Source organism: Cariama cristata, unplaced genomic scaffold, assembly GCF_000690535.1.
Source record: "Cariama cristata isolate BGI_N322 unplaced genomic scaffold, ASM69053v1 scaffold7853, whole genome shotgun sequence".
NCBI lineage: Eukaryota > Metazoa > Chordata > Aves > Cariamiformes > Cariamidae > Cariama > Cariama cristata.
In genome coordinates, this window is record NW_009610115.1 from 11,162 (window position 1) to 28,648 (window position 17,487).

The following is a 17,487-nucleotide window of genomic DNA, read 5'->3' on the forward strand; positions in this document are numbered from 1 at the left end:
TACTGCAAGCAGAAAATAACAAATTGTCCATTTCTGCCTGAACACCTTCAGAGACCATCACTGTCAAGAGAAAGCAAATGCTCTGGAATATTTCGGTTTTACATTTGTGTTCCCCACTAAGCCTGGCTTCCATTTTTCAGATGTGAATTCTGTAGGAGGCCAGTTACGGTCAGACCTGTAGAGAAAACTTTGGGGTTATTCACCACTTCCGTTTGGGGGGAAAAAACCCTCAGAGAACAGCCAATTTGCATGTCGCTTAAAGGTGGCATTCAAGCTAATGCAAAGAAATCCTACAGGAGTTCCTAATTATTTTTTTTTTTCCCCATTTACCATCAGTGTAGCAGTTCCTACCTTGCACTTCTTAATCAATATAATGAACTACTGTGGGTTGATGGACTGCTGAGCCAACTTGCCCCAAGAATTACAGTTTGATTATTTGCATCACCAGTCTTTTTTTCCTTACCCTCCATCTATTTGTCAAGAAGTGCCTTCTGTTCAGGACTCTCCACAACACAGAAGAAAATGTACCAACAAGGTAACTAAGCAGCCTTGTTTCAAATTCCTAGATAATGACCAGCACGAGTCAGCCTGGCAAATTCTGAAGCCCACAGAAGAAAACTGACATAAAATAGGAAGTATAAGGAAATGCCATCGGGAAAGCATTATATAAAAGTTCTTAGTGCTAACACCTGAAAAAAAGCACTCTAAATGTTGCCTCCTAATCTCATCTCCCACATGCTAGCTACAATACCATCTAATTGTAAGGCTTGTTCATCTATGGCACCAGAACGCAGAGCCTAAAATGCTACCGACATTTGCAATACACAGCTCCTTTACAGCAGGAACCTTCCACGGACTAATTCTTTGAGAAGCAGCCTTAGCAAGATCATAATTTTACAGACTAGATGTACTGCAAACCTTAGAAACACATATCATGATGACTAGAAACTAGGTAAATTATTATTCAGAGCCTTGAAAAATGAAAACACAATTAAAATGGCACATAATAAGTCCTGCTTTCCACACCTCTGGAAATCCAAGAAAAGTATCAATATCTTCAGAGAAGTAGAGGCAGAGTGGGTGATTATTAATGACTCCCAATGATGAGTAAGCACACACTCATAAACGCAGCCTCTCTCGGACCCTGTTGCTGAATCAGCACCTAATCACTGCGGTCACTGCTCTCACCAAATTTGACACATTCCCATCACATGGGAAGTTGGCTTTTAAGGGAAACTTGCACCCAACATTGCCTGCTCAGCAGCAAGCCGAGAACAAGCACGTCCTCAGGGGAGGGCCCCAGCTCTACCAGTTGCCTGACTGCATCTGGAAAGTTGTTAGAATGTAAGATTCTTCATTTTGCTTATTTTTATTACCTTCCCCCACAGCCCTAAGTGCTGGTAACCACCAAGACAGGTGTAGCATGCACTGTGCTTGAGAAGCAGCAGGTGCTACAGAAGTCCCCTGGAAAGCTGGCTTGGTGGGATGATAGCCGTTTAACTCCTCACTGCTGTCGAAGTGTTCTAGCTTTTACACCTATCCACTCCCTCTTTTTTTTTTTTCCTTTTTTTTTTTTTTCATTCAAGAAAGCACATTCAAAGTTTTCTGGCTAATATCTGTCTCCTTCAGCAGTAGCCCAAACCATGATACGAAGCCTTATTCAATTGTTGCAGAAACCAATTCATTCTGGACTTCTGTCCTCCCTAACATTTATCAAAAAAGAACCAATGACTAGCTGAAGGTCAGGCTAAAAATAAAACAAAATCATGCGCATATGCCATCTCACCTCATGCCTTAAAAGCAAGTTTGTTTACGGCCAAACCGACAGCGAGCCAAGAGCCGATTTTGTTACTCCTTTAAACAGACATTTTCTGTAGCAAATAAAAGCTTCTGAAGAGCAAAGAATATCCAAACAGATCTATCTCTTGTGGCCTACTGAGCATCATCAGTTTAAAGTCAGAAGGATACATCTGGCTAATGGTATTCACAACACACCACCCCTACTTTTAATCATTCTGTAGAAACGGAGAGAGGTAACTGGTGAATCATTCCACTCAGCACTCCTCTGAGTGTAGTTAACATTTACCTTTGGTTAGCAGTTCTTCTGCAGCATCAGACATGTCCACACGAAAAAGCAAGTATTGTTGGGCCTCCAGGAGAAGACCTGGGAAGTCTTTTTCAATGGAAGCAAAATGTTCAATTTTATTTTTCACAGATGCCAGCACCTGCCAAAACAACAGTAACAATTACTTCTTCCTCCCTTGCTCCCAGCGCAGCCACAGACTGAATACTCAGGCTTTCTCTAGCTACATTAAAACAGAGTTATGACAAAAGTTATGGTCATACAGAATTTCCAGTTCTTCGCACAAATATAATTAAAACATCAAAATGAGATGAGAGGCTCTCAGACAGGTGGGAAAGCAACAGCTGGAACTCAAAAGAGCTAACATAAGGTTTAACAATATGCCAAAAATACTGTTCAATAGGCATGGCTGACACTTGTGGTCAAATACCTGATAAAGGGACCGCACACTAGGCTGAAACACCATGTTGGTGTTGAGCAGAAAGGAGCGAAGAAGAGGCTGTGGATAACTTGCCAGCTGAGTGATAACCCCAATAAGCAGCAAATTTACATGCAAGGAATTCTCCAGCATGTTCTCCAGCTTCGACAACACTACACTGATGAATGGTCCTGCAATAAAAGAAGAAGGAACCAATGCTTTTGTTTTCACAGAAGAGAAATCCTAAGATCCAGGAAATAGGTATTTAAAAGGAATTCTGATCATCATAACCAACCAAATTACACCTCCCACACACTAATTAAAGCCAGCAGGGAGGAAAAAAACAAACTGTATCTAAACAGACAAAACGGACTTAACAAAAGTGTTAAAGGCTTTCACGATTAGAAGCACTTTCACTAGCTAGCCAATCAGCTTACATTAATGGCATATTTAACACGCAGAACTAGTCTACTTTACATGTGCCAATAAGGATTTTTAGCCTAGTATGTTATGCTCTACTGTTCTATTCCCCTTGAAGTTAATTGGAAAAGTACCACTAGTTTCAATGCAAACAGAATCTGCCCTTTTTACTCTTGTTCTGCCTTATTTCTACAAAAGGACTGGGCAAAGTAAATTACAGCTAGCTTTCTCATCTTACCAAAAATGTGGCGTTCTAAAGAAAATATGAAAATGCTACTCTAAACATAAAAATCAAGATCTGTGATAGCTCACATCATAAGAAAAGGTATTTTCAGTACTGCAGACAGTCACACAAAGCAGGGCAGACATTAAAATAGATTTATAAGCAAAATTATTGGTAGAGGTACGCTTTATCATATAAATGTCACCAATAAATAATAGCTTTAGTTTGTAAAAAAGGATAACCACTGAAATACAGAAGCATTTACCATGAAAGTACATAAACCCTTAGTGCTGAAGCTTAAGAAACCTTGGCAAGGCTGAGCATGACTTTAACTTAAATACTACCTGTTAGGCGATACAGCTGGTGAGATGCTTGTGGCAGTCTGTACAAGTGACCTAATCACAAGTCAAGTCTTCGAAACATCCCTTGTCCCACACCCAGTCCCACCACACTATTCTGGCTGTGTAAAAGTTAGGGAAACCACGCAGAAGAATCCCTGGGTGACGCAGTTACAGCACTGCCAACTTTGAATATCCCACCCTAGTCCCCGGCACAAGATGCATGCCACGGGCATTTGTAGGGTCAAGCAGGTGGCCATAATCCGACTCCGTTCCAGCTCCCCTCAGCTAGCAAGCGGCTGCCGTCGGAGCTACCCGGGCATAGTTTAGCCCAGCCTAATAAGCCTGCTGTAAACCACGGCACAGGCTAAAGCAATTCTGGGCCAGCGCAACAGTAAGGATGAAATCAGAAGTGCCTATGTTGCCACTTCACCTAACAGAGCTTCACCGAAGGGTGAAGTCTATCATGTTTTATAGCAAGCGTGAGCACAAAGCAAGCACTCCCTCGAGACTCATCTATCATGGCTAATGCCAGCACAGCTCCACTCACAAGAGGAAAGGCAGGAGGGCTAGTGTCGCCAAGGCTTTATGTGGCTGCTACCTTTCAACCACCACGTCAGCCATCGGAGTGAAGGTCGGAATCCCATCCTGCAGGAATCCCCCCTGCCTGGGTACCCTGTGGAGCAGCCCCCAAACCTTTTGTTGAGATACGGGTCCTCCAGTCCCAACATAACCTACTGCTTCCCCTCTCATGTTCATGGAGACGTTTTGGCAGAGCTCCTGAGGACCACAGTGCAGTGGGAGCTCTACTGTATCAAAAGGGATGGCAGGAGGAGTAGTTGAGATATATCACTGCTTCTCTCCCCTAGGTCAGACTTCGAAACTGAGTAGGTACAGCTGAAGCTAGATGCTTGTAACAAATGCCGTATGCCACTGCAAGACAGGTTACCAAGATATATTAAAAACTTCTAAGTGGTGGAGTGACTTTTCTTGGGGGAAAATTATTGGAATGAGAATCAGAGGAACTAAGCAGAGTTTGCAAGCCTTGTAAGAAACAGGGTAAACAGACGAGAAGTCAAAAAATTATTCCTTTCCTGACTGTGCATCTCTATGTGGCCATGAAGTCAAGCACTGACTAGGGGAGGGGGCATGTGTGTGTAAGATAAATTCCTGTTCCTGACCACCACGTTCTTTCTTGCTGAGGGGAAAATAGGCATGATAATGTTTAATGCGTTTAAATTGGACATAGACACCAATAGGACATTTTCATCATAGATCCATAGGCCTGAAGCGATCATCTTTGCACTTCTGACACTTACTGGGTGTGGGAATCTCTGTCTGGTTATTCAGTTCTGCAGAGAGAAGCTCCATCCCATGACAGCATCCCAAAACAGTGAAAGCAACCAAAAATCCTTATCACACACATCTACAAACACAATATAGCATTCCAAATTAAATATATTATTATATTTGAAGGACTCTGCAATCTCAACATTTCTGAGGTATTGTTATGAGCACCTCCTTACTTGCAATCACTAAGATCTCCATTAATGCAAGGTAAACAGCCTAAGATGAAAACATGTTGAGGATGGGGAGCAAATAGCAAGGCTTTTTGTGTTTGTTTGTTTTTGAATTAGTTTTGCTCAGTTGTGGGTTTTTTCGGGGGGGCGGAAATTGGTTTTAGTGTAGGTTTTTTGGAAAGGAACAAATGGAGGGGGAGGACCAGATGAAGAAGGAGAGACAGGGACAACATTTTTGAGCTACATTTGACAGCAGATAATGGGAAACAGAAAGGTTTGAATGTGATTAGCTTTTGGTACAAGTAAATTGCCACCACAGCAAAAATAGCAAATTGATCGAAAAACAGGCTGAATTTTTCAGTTACAAAACAGTGCCAGGCATGCTGGCCACAGCTGACCAAAAAGGGCTGCATTTCCATGGACACGAATGTTTTCCCCCCTCCTTTCAAATGAACGAGAAGCCATCTTGCAGAGGTTTTGTTTTGGATGAGGAAACCTAGATACATTATTATTTTTTATTATTTGCATTACTGGAGACCTAATTAAAGGTCAGGAGCCCAGCGTGCAAGGAGCTGTACAAACACAGATCAAAAGCCCACTCTAACTCCGGTAGCACTGTCATTCCTGAATGGCTTGGACAGTCTGCGGAGATCAAGCTTAAATTGCGGCCTGGCACAAGGCAGAAAGGCATACAACAGGGAGGGCAGACCAGGATGCCAGGGCAGAGCATGGAGACAGGCGCGTACAGACCTGGCACCAGTGCTGCTAAAACGTGAAATGGCAGAGAGGGAAAAATGGCAACGGGGTACCACACCCATAGCATCAGGGATGGAAGCCACCAGAAAAACAAACTAGCGACCTGGGCTGTGTATATTGGAACAGTTACTCCAATCCCCTTTCAACTGTAAAATCCTCCTCTAGAATGACAGAGCTCTCATACAAACAACATAACCCCTGCTCAATATTTTAATCAATCACAAAAAAAATGCAGCCAAAAAAACCCTGAGCAACTACCATTTGCTGTGACCACACTGATCACTCTGTTCTACTTTCACATTTGATCTCTCACTCCCCTTGGACTGATCTCAGCTATTTGGGCTAAACCCTCTTCAGTGCCAGGACTGTTCCTTGCTCTATGCTTGTGCTGTGTGCTGCACAGTGTGATCTCATTTGGCCACCTTTAATCACCATGCCTTTCTGTATTTGTTATGTATGTAATTAACAGGACATCCCACCTGTAAATGGAGCACTCTGGCTCCTCACAGCGTGCTTGGGAGAGACATCCTCCTTTGGTCCAAAGGGAGATGACATGCTCTCAGCAGAAGGGGTGTCTGCTGAGAAATTCTCAAAGTCCTCCTCCTCTTCTGCAGGAGAGATAGGGCCAGTAGCATCCAACTTCTGCTCCTCCAAGCTTGCACTGTTTGGATCCAGTTCCTTAATAATTTTGTCATACTGTGCAATGAAATCCTCACCATCTGTGCTCAGCAGTCTTGCACTTAAGTTACGATCCACCTCCTGAGGAGAAAGCTTCAACTCTAAGTTTGGCTGTGGATCAGTCTCAATCATTTTCTGGTTTATTTGTTCTTTCACTACACCTTGAGTCAAGCTTGAATTTCTCTTACTGTGCTCATCCAAGTCCATTTCCAGCTGGCTCTTTGCAAGAGGCCCATTGACTACAGTCTGGCTTTGGACGTCATGTTCTCTGGCTGCATTTGAAGTTCTCTCCTTGGAGCTGTCATTGTCTTGAGTATCCTTCTGGGCACATAACCTGTAAACCATAACGTCATCCTGAAAGTCTGATTCCTCTATGTAAGATCCTTTGATGAGCATGATGGCATTTTTTTTCATTTCTTGAATGTGTTTTGGTGGCTCTGCAGGGGGCTGCATCTCTGTGCTTCCCAGATCATCATACGGTTGTGATGAGCTCACATCAGAACCAGGAGAAATCCCTGTGTCATAGCTATCATCCCATTCTAGCTCCAACTGCATCTTCTCACTGAATGGAGTTACTTGAGAGGAGCTACACATGCTAGGTGTCCTCTGCTGGAGCTGAAACATGGGGTGTTCCACATCTGTATTGTTCTCCTCAGCAAGTGTTTGGATAAAGGTATCTGGATCAGGGTTTACTCCATCATACAAGGCAGACCAAACCTTACAATCTTTCAGGCACTGGAGGATGGCTTCTTGGGCTTCCCCCAGGTACTGCAAGTAGCTGATGTCCACAGTTCTTCCATATTCCACAATGCAAGTAGATTCAGAAGAGCGCCTACCAGAATCTGAAAGTAAAGAAGATTGCTCATACCATGAGTAATATACCAAAAGTTCTATAGCAAGGCATCCACTAAGACATGGCAGTAAGAGTCTTTACCCCCAAGCATCCAATAAGGCAGGAAGATCAAAGCATGAAGATTAAGAGATTCGCTCATAAACATACATGACTTGTTCCTATTGCCGAGATAGAGTGATAACTCAAGATATTCAAACCATATTCAAACCTTAAAACAACAGCGACCATCCTAAAGCAGCAAGAGCTGCTGTCATGTATCTGTACATTATTTTCACGAATGCATATGTAAGTTGGATAGCTGTTAAAATAACATTTCCAAGACCTGGGCACACGGAAGGAATTAAATCAGCTTTTCAGTCCAGGCTTGCCCAGTTTGTTGTTGCCTACCACATTTCCTCCTCCTCCCCCATCCTTCCCCACCTGCTCTCACAAGCTGCTACCAAATCAAACTCAGTTCATGATCTGGTCTTCCCCTGAGCACCAATTACCTTTAGTTTGTGTTGCTTTTGTCCATAGAATATAATCTTTTCCCTGGCTTTCAAGTGTCAAGGTAATCCCAGTGGAGCAGCAGACTGGTGTCAGGGCCAGCAGTTTTGCAGCAGACACAGAGTAACAGTCTCTCTCTTTCACAGCCCACCGCTGGCTCAGCATCATGTGGTTACATGGGATCAGGTACCTGAAACAGAGGTGTCTAGCATTACTTCATCAGCCTTTCATGTTAAAGAAAGCAACAACATATAAAGTTCCCTTCCCACCTTCCTGCCCTCTCCAAATGAAAAGAAAGAGTAATAATAATCTTGACAGCGATCCATATTCTAAACCTCTCAAGAGCATGAAACCCTCACTCTTTATATTGTGAAGCTACGGTTTGATGAGGAACTGAAGACAAGTGGGGATAGGAGATCAGTTGCCTCAGAACTGGGAAGTGAACAATCCTTTGGCAAGTCAAGGGCAAGTTTGTGGTAAGAATGGATGGAGGAGGCGTGGGATGGGCAGATGTCAAAGGCCAGCAGAGTGGTTTGCTCCCGCTGTGAATGAGTTCTGTCTCAGAATACTGAATTTATTTGTTTTGCTGGGAAATCCAGAGAGCCAGTTTATGTTTGCCAGGCAAGCAGCCAGCAAAAAGGAGGGAAGGAGCATCAAGGTGTTTTACTGCAGTAGATCAAGACTGAGCTCTCGGGCAGAGGAGGGAATAAGCTATGGAGAGTACAAGGAACAGAGGAAGCACAGGCTTGTGTTGAACTTCTTAAAAAGTTGAACAAAAGTGCTCTAAAGAGTGCTTTATTAAGAGCCTCAGTGTTAACTGGACTGATGTTTTGCCATTTAAAATGCAAATAAATTCTAAAGGATTCCCTAAATAAACAAAAATAAGATTAAATACAGCACTCTACTGCTGTTAGAGTGGTGACATACTTGAGTTCACAGAGGTCCTAACAGCATTCCCAGACACAACAGCCAGAGCTATAGGGGATTTCACCCTAACGCCTGTGGGTGGAGGGACAGAGAGTATCTGAAACGTTCTGTGATCGACAGTGCTAAAAGCCCGATTTAGTTACACCAATATTTCCAAATAAATAATCAATTCTCATCTAATACACACACCAAAATTATAAGTGAGTATTCTGAAGCAATGCACAGAAGCATCAGTTAAAAGCAAAAATAATCCATGCATTTAGTACATTACGTAACAATCTACGTAGAACACTTCAGGAACCTGAAGTATTTTTGGTGAGAGAGGAATCTAAGAGGTGGAAAACAACAAGAAAGAAGGTGGAAGCTGCAAACAAGTATATAGCTCTGTATCACAACGTATAATACACTAGAGAAAATATGCAGGAGAGAAGAATTATACATTTAGAAGCAGGGAATAAGCAGTTTGGAGGTGATAAATATATTCTTAGCTTCTCTTCTCTCACTTCTGTAGAAATAAATCACAAGAAAAATCTCTTGCTCCTGAAGATCACAGGATGTAAATCACACCTCTTCAGGTCTGGTAGACTTTTGTTAGGATCATAAATATTCTCATCTGTAGTTGCTTGGATTTCTGCTCTCTTGGAGAACTCTCATCCAGCTCTGCACCCATAGGCAGACACTGTATGTCCCAGAATTAGGATGAAGAGTAGAAAAAGAAGTTTGGGCTTTACCTTAAAACTAGCTGTAACATCACATCTTCACAATGCAAGCCAATGAGCGTTCGGAACAATGCCAAGGAGACCACACAGAGCTGGAAAATGATAAATGTTGTCAGTTTTTGATCTGGAAATTGTACCTTTCCAATCTTTCCTGCATACTACATTACAAAATGGGTCTGCCAGAAGATCGTAAGACTCTCTTATTATAGTATTTCGTTTTGTCAGCACCCTATGGGATTTTTTTTAAAGCTATCTACTGCTATAAACGTAACATGTTACATTTTAACAAATTGAAATCCAGAGTTTTCCTTCAAATAAGCTATTTAAAAAAGAGCAGTAATTTACCAGTCTTTAATATTATTCTAATTTATTAGTTTAATTTAACTCAGCATGAACTGAACCCTGTAACTTCCAAGATAGCGTGTTAGTTTTTACCTCTGACATAGAATTTGAATCAACTAAAGGTCTTTATAACTAAAGTTATAAACCACTTCGAGTTTCTGTTGCTTTAAATATAAGGAATGGCTAGTGTTCTGCACTTTAAGAAGCTGAATGCTTCTATAAATATAGCTTAATGTACTGACAGACCAGGACCAAACAAGTAATTTTTGTGAGAATCTACTCCATTTGGAGTGTTCACAATCCCTCCATTACAGGTCACTTGAATGGCTGGGAACTATAGCAAGGCATGAAGATCCTTTCTGTGAGACCAGGAAAAAGGAAAGAAAAACATAATTCCTCATTGGAATTGCACGCTTACCTTTTTGGCAAAGATCTGATCAAATATACCCATAACTAGGTATTTCAGTAGTCACACTCAGCAGAGATAAAAATCATACCCATTCTGTGACAGGCGCCCCACTTTCACACTGGCTTTAGGACAGACTAGAAACATGGACTGCTACAGGCTTTTTTGGGCACTAATTAGACATGCAACACTTTTAAAGCTATTGTACAGTACATTTCTACCTGCCAGACAGTCGCTAGACGGCCCTTGTGCCCAGAATGGCAGAAGCATGAGCTCTAAGCTTTCACAGACCACAGCACCATTATCTCCCTGCCTCTTCACGTGTATTTCCTTGGGCACATTCTCCTGTGCTGCTCTCTCGTGGAAACAGTATCTCACAGCTAGCTTAGACTCCAGGACCAGGCTGACTCTCGTGAGAAGTATTTAGCATAAGTTGACCCTTTCCTAAAGTTTCACATTCATGTTTAAATCTTGCCTCTCCCTGTATTAATTATGTAAACTCAAATAATTAATACGTTACATTAATGGCACTTTTCAGTAGCTAACAAAAGAAACAGATTAGGACAAGATAAGGAAAAAGCTACAGATATTTCTCTACCTCATTTTTTCAGCCACTGAACATCCTTTGTAATTTATTCAGGATTAAATCCAGCATCCTGCCTGGGCATGGCTTCTCTTCCACACTATGGAATTTCCTCCTCTTCTCTGCAGTCACCTCCCTTATTCCCACAGTTAAAATTCTCTGTTCTAACTCTGCAACAGCACGTTGCTCTGTTCCTCTCCCCAGCCTGTGCTTTCTCAAGAATGTCAACTTAAAGACCCTTTGTTTCACCATTTCCAGTTCTCCCTTTCAGATGAGTGACTAAGCTCCCGTACAAGATGATCAGCTGTGCATGGTGACCAAGACCAGATGAATACATAGATTTCTTGAAGAATATAGATACATACATGTATTTTCTCTTACTTGGTAAGCATCTCTGTGAAACAGTTAAATAGTGACACTGAAGTGAACCTCACTTGATAGCCTCTTAAAAGCAAAAGTTTCTTTGATTGCCTTCCCTAGTTTGGCCATTGAACGAACACCCACAGAAGAACAAGAGAAAAGGAATAAGCAGGGAGAAGAGAAATGGGGAATGCTCATGAACTGGCCTGCTGTGAGGCAAAGCAGAGCTCAGACTTGTCGCCCTGCCACCACTGTCCACTGCTGGTACTAGGAGCCAACTGTTAGTCCAAGAGCTCAGGTCTACAGAAATAGATGGAGAACATAAAAGGGCAAGAGAGGAAGAAGTAACCAGAACTGGAGGTCTTAACAGCAACGCGGGGGCAGAGTTGAAGAGCTTCACAACAAGCTTTTGGAAGAAGTCAGATCCTTGTATGAAAGGTGTGTTTTGGCCGGGGGACATGGGAGAAAACCAGGAAATTTCATTTCCTGTGTGAAACTTACTGACAGCCAAGTCTAACTTCTTCATACTGTGAAAGCTCAAAAAACCTGCTACTGCTTTAAATTTTTCTGTATTTAAGAAATTTCAGTTTATACGGAAATATTACTCTTTTGTCTTTGCAACTATACTGCAAGTCAGGGATCATCTGAATAAATAAAACTAGTCTATTTCTGTATTTTGTAAAAAGAAAAGATTTAAAATACGCTCAGGAGACAGAGAAGATAGCATTTTTACAAGTCCTCTTGGCCACCTGTCTGTACATAAGTTTAACCTTGTGAATTATTAATAAGTATATTCATCAATAATAATGTACGCAGCTTGTGTGCTACGGAAACACACAGAAGGCTGCAGTTCTGGCTTTTGCACTTGGCGAAGCTATACTGCAGAAAACTCATTTAGCATCACAGAACCATTTTGGCTGAGATCCTGAGTTGCTCAGGGCTGCAGAATTCTTTACAATTCCCATCTCGTTTGCCTATGGAACAGTAATTAATGATTAGCAGAGAAAACAGCATTTGCATTTTTGTCGACAGAAGCTGTTTCAGTTTTCAGAGTTAATCGATCTTAGAGATGCAGTAACAGCAGCACATACCCGTGTTTGCATGCACTCACATTTCAAAACAAATTTCAGATGAAGCTACTGTCCCTAATACACAAATTTAATGCACATGCTGGTGTTCTGGTTTTTCTTGTACCTGCACTAAAATATTATTCTTTATTTCACCCATGAAGCTGTGCATCACACAAGATGCAGCCAAGACAGCCAGCCGAGCAAGGCTCAGAAGGGTAGTCCAGTGCAGCAAGTAGTGATTTTCTCTGCCAGAAGATCCAACTGCTAGCAAAGGTAACTCCACTATCTCTGTCAGCTAGCTCTCCAGCTGCTGTGGTTCATTCTGACTGGGCTGAGAAGGGGCTCAGCGCAAATTTGAGATAAACCTTACCACACAGCTGAGCGAAGGCAAAGAAAAGGAACCAGCAATCTGATCGCTTGAGCAAGAAAGCACCTTCCTTTAATCAAAGTAGAAAGCAGGCAACATCACAGTTAAGTAAACATGCTACAATAACACATACTTGATTCCTGAGAAATATATTGGCAATACTGCAATTCACAATTTGGATCAATTTGTAGACATCCTTATAGGGCTCCCATCGTCTCCCAGAGGGACAGTTTGAAAATGCTTGCTGCTTGGCAAAACTCCAAAGATCAAAAATGCTCCTCACTGCAAGTATATTTATAAGTTCCAGGGTGAGATATCTATGGCAGCACTAATTCAGCAGCATCCAGAATAAAAATGCTTCCAGAAGCCCTCATCTCCCTCTATCCCATCTCCTCTATGTGTGAAACCACCTCGCACATTTATCAGCTTAGTATAGTGGTAGCTAAATGTCATCACACACACACAAAAAATTGAGGGGGTGGAGAAATCACACATTTGGGTGAGGGAGACAAAATTCCTAGTTAAACAGATGCCCACTGAATATATGGAATCTCCCATTTAAATATTTAACCTACATCCATGCTGAGTACCTGAAATTCCTTCCTGCTTGCCTTACCCGGAATGGTGTGTTGATTCGGCTAGTAAGTGTATCTAGGATATGCACATTCTCATGTCGGTGCAGCAAAATAAAGCGGAGGAAAATCTTGAGGAGCACTGGCTCTGAAACACTACGCAAGAAGAGATCCAGGTACGCAGTAGTAGTCATCACTTCTTCCACAGTCACCTACAAGCAAAAAGAACGTAAATGCAGATGTACCACACACACAAAATATCCATCCATCCTCTGCAACTGTATGCCTGGCAAACACCCTAAGATGTCCATACATAACACTGCCACAAAAAACACTGAGGTTTTTGCTTTTAAATTTGCGAAGAACATGCTTCTGAATGAGTCACAAGCATTTTGAACCCATTTCTTATCTGTGTTGCTTCCCCAGGAGAAAAAACCCTCCCCCAAACTGACACCCCAAATCTCACGCATACTGAAATACAAAGAGCCAAGTCATGCTAGAAGCTCCCCACCACCTTTCTGCTCATGTCAGCTCTTTCGCATCACTCTTCTGTCAGCCTTCAGAAGCATTTTCAGATGTTGGGAATACCTGCATCTACCACTTCATTAAAAATAAATGTCAGAGCACAATCAAAGCACAGCACAAACTCGTGGTTCTAGAACTCTAAAGAAAGAAATCCCCATAGCTATCGAGAATTTTCCTTCTTTGTATTTTCCCACAGCACGATTCCTCATCTTACTCAATTTTGAAAAGGAGTATGTATATACACACACAAACGAAAATCCAAAATCTTTGCTACTATCTGTATATTAAAATACACTTCAAATATCCATGTGACATTTGCATACCACAACCCACACTGCTCTGCTTATTGCAATCCTTTGGAGCTTATCTGTTCACAGTACACACTGGCAAAGCACAGAAAATTCCAAAGGCCACCTCTGCACTGTGTTGCAAAGTCAGCTTTTTAAAAACAGTTACCCAGGAACTTAATAAGCTTAAGTTCACAAAGATAAACCCTTGAATACAAGAATCTGCCTATATGAAAGGAAGTATTAAACATCTTTTGTTTACCAAACTTAGCTGGATAAATGAAAAGACTGATTTTATTAAAAAAAGGAATCAAAGCTGTCACTTAAGAGCTAAGAGGATTTAGAAAGTACTCAGAAGGGCAACGTTTACGTAACATGCTGTAAATATTAAAATCCCCATTCCATTATGCTGCACGTTAGTCATGTACACAGTAACGTCACGCTGCAAATGTTCTCTTGAAAGCATTTAAGATCACAAGCTTCTTCTGGGTGGTTACACAGAACACAGGAATGCTGTACGGAGCCTGCCGAGAGCACCAGCGAGGAGAGCAGAGAGAACCCCTGAAGTTCGGGTCATTGCTTCACTCTCAGTCTGAGGCTTTATTCTAATACTCAGCTACACCGTCCTTAATACAGTGGGCTACTAGCTCATTTGGGCGTTAGAAACTGAGCACCTGTGAAGTAGCAACAGTCCAGTTTTTTACCAGGATGGGAAAATAAGTTCACCTTCTCGGTTTATTGCAGTAAGGTTGGTCAAAATCAAGCCTTAACAGTGAAAGGAAAGGAATGAGGCACAATTTCATAGGATCTGTGAACTTTGTAAGGCTAAGTAAGCAACAGCGAGACATATTTTCTAGATCTGTAGTTGTATATTCAGTGCTACCAAAACCAGAAATGAGAATATAGTTCTTTCACAGAATAATATCTACTAACGTGTACTCCAATTCAGAATACAGTTTATGAATTCATTCCTCCTCCTTCCCCCACAAGCATCAAGTGGAAAAAAAAATTAAGTTCCTAGGTTAAACACCACAAAGCTACAAATGGCCAGAATTAGCACTGTGGCTACAGGCCTAACTCATATTCTGTATTACTGTAAATATGATAAAACAAACATGCTTATGCACATGCACACACTTTTCCATAGGGCTATTGCCACATTTCAACCACCAAAAAAACTGCTCAGGAAATGAGCCAGGGCTGTGAAACAAAGGAAATTGTTTCTGGTTGGAGCCAAGATTCTGCTTTTTTTTTTGCAATAGCCAAAAGGTGCGGGGACTTGTGGGGTAAAAACGAATGCTTTCTGATGAAAGCTGTTGACTGTTGCCCTGAGAACTGGCTTTTTGGGGTTTTTTATAGCAGCAAGCTGTAAAAAGCAAAGCCCAAGAAATCCATCATGTGACATCATTATGATAGCATACAGTTCGTTGAAGAGTTTAAACCCTCTGCCAAGGAAAGGCCAGACAGAAGTAATACATCGTTATGTCTCTGTGTCACTTCTCCTTCATCCTTTATGGGGAAAAGCAAGCACATTCTTGGCCTGCAGGTTTCACAGATGTTTTCTGACACAGAGGAATGGGCCTATGTATATGTATAAAATACTGAAGCTGTAAATGAAAGCAAGAAAAGCCAGCAGATTCACAGGGGCAGTGACCTTTTTCTGAAACCGATGCTCTTTGGACAACTCATCCTACATTTGTATCAGCGAGAGAAGCCCACATGCTTTTCAGAGCCCGTATCATGAATGAAACAAAGAGCAGAAGAAAGCCAGCTAGAGAGTACTTTAGAAAAGAAATGTTCCATTCTGGGAGCATGTTCAGTGCTCCTAACAGCTTGGGGACTAGACAAAAAAAGAAATCATGTTTACCATAGCCAGCACTTCATGGATACCACTAAACAGAGCTCCAAGAACCAACCAATGATTAATGAAATCCAAATAGTTCACAAAGGAGTTACTTATAATCTTATTCAATCTTAATTGTTTGAATTGAGGGGTTTTGTGCAGGGTGCCACATTACACTTAATTTTTAGTCCTTCTTGGAAAGAAGTTGCTGAATTTGCTTAACCATTTTCTGAGAAAGAGGGAAGAAGACTCAGTTTTGCCAAGATTTAAATGGGTTTGTAAGAATCTTTTTTCATTTTTCAATGAAAACGCACTGCCTTATCCACAATGCTCCTTCAAACTTTCATAATAAATAAAGCTAGGATCTATTTCACAGCTCGCCATGCAACACTCAAAGCAGGCCAGTTAATGCTGTACAGGCGATTTTAATGCTATCGTTAATGCTATCTAGAAGTTCCAGTTCTCTCTCAGCACGCCTTTGTGTGCAACTTGTCCATACAAACCAGCTCAGAGACCATCCTTCTGCTTCCTCGCAAGAGCAAATCAAACAAAAATATTCCTTTACAGCATTTGAAATGAAAGCCAGGTATGCAGTTTAGGAAAAAGGTCAATGAAACTGGCAAGCAGACATCTGTGCTTTTACAATTGTATCTATGTTGCCACCCTGCATTCTGGGTTTGCTTCTCCCTTTTACCCTATCTGATGGTAAGTGTAACTTCTGAAGATTAGAGAAGTAGTCAAAAAGGCTAATTTTAGCTCCATGAGGCTAATTTTCCTTTTACTCAGTGGGATACATTAGCCTGCTCTGAATGAGCCTCTGGAGAACTCACTTTTTTTGCAATTAACTAGCGAAGGACGTTGCAGAAATCAGTTACACTAGGCAAAACCCAGCCTTGGCAAAACCCCTTTTCACTCTGCACCTTTTCTACAGATCACATTATGCACAAACACATTGAGTGTTGAAAGTAAGACTTGTTCAATTTGCGCAGCTATTACCGAAGATCTCTGTTTTCTAAGATACCAAAGCCTCGCTATTAAGCTTCATTCAGACTACCTGCTGGTTGTCTCTTCTCAAACTAATGTCTCGTGAGACAGATTTGGGGAAAGTAGGGAAATCCTTTCTAATAAATTCAAATCAGTACTTAGGTAAACAACAAAAGAACAAATGTTCCCAGAGAACAAAACATTTACTACCCACGTCAAGCATGTCCACTGCAGTCAAATCCTGAGACAGTTTACAAAAAACCCTTTCTGACGCTGTCAACATTGACAACAGTAGGATTTGTCCAAGTAAGCTTTTAGCTAGCCCTCAGAATTGAACATCTTTGAAAGGATGATAAAAACAAGCCAAAAATTACACACATCCAGAAATCTGATATTTAATTTGAAAATTCTTCACCTCTGATTATTCAAGTGTCAAGAAAAATACCATAACAAGGGGAGACGAATAAAATTAAGACATGGTAATTTTCCAGCATCCCTTGCATTAGATCCTTTCTAGTAATGGTAAAGATCAGGGATATCTCTGCTCCTAAGATAAAATTATAGGATTGAAAACAAAAAAATGAGAAAAATCGATATCCATTGCATTAATCAGACCAGTACGCTACCATTTTTAATTCCACAGTTGTAAAAATTAAAAGTTGCTGGAATTTTTTTTTTCAATATACGTATACATTTAAAGTGTCTATCTAAAGACACCATTTAAAAA

General features: G+C 41.3%; 1 protein-coding gene across 1 annotated transcript in view; it reads right to left on the reverse strand.

The window, feature by feature from the left end:
- Positions 1 to 17,487, reverse strand: part of LOC104159773 (protein FAM160A1-like) — a 35,699-nt gene that overhangs the window by 2,209 nt on the left and 16,003 nt on the right. Inside the window, 6 exon segments of the mRNA XM_009697768.1 lie at positions 2,087 to 2,225; positions 2,514 to 2,692; positions 6,238 to 7,278; positions 7,778 to 7,965; positions 9,434 to 9,513; positions 13,166 to 13,333. Of these exon segments, the coding sequence (XP_009696070.1) occupies positions 2,087 to 2,225; positions 2,514 to 2,692; positions 6,238 to 7,278; positions 7,778 to 7,965; positions 9,434 to 9,513; positions 13,166 to 13,333 (1,795 nt within the window).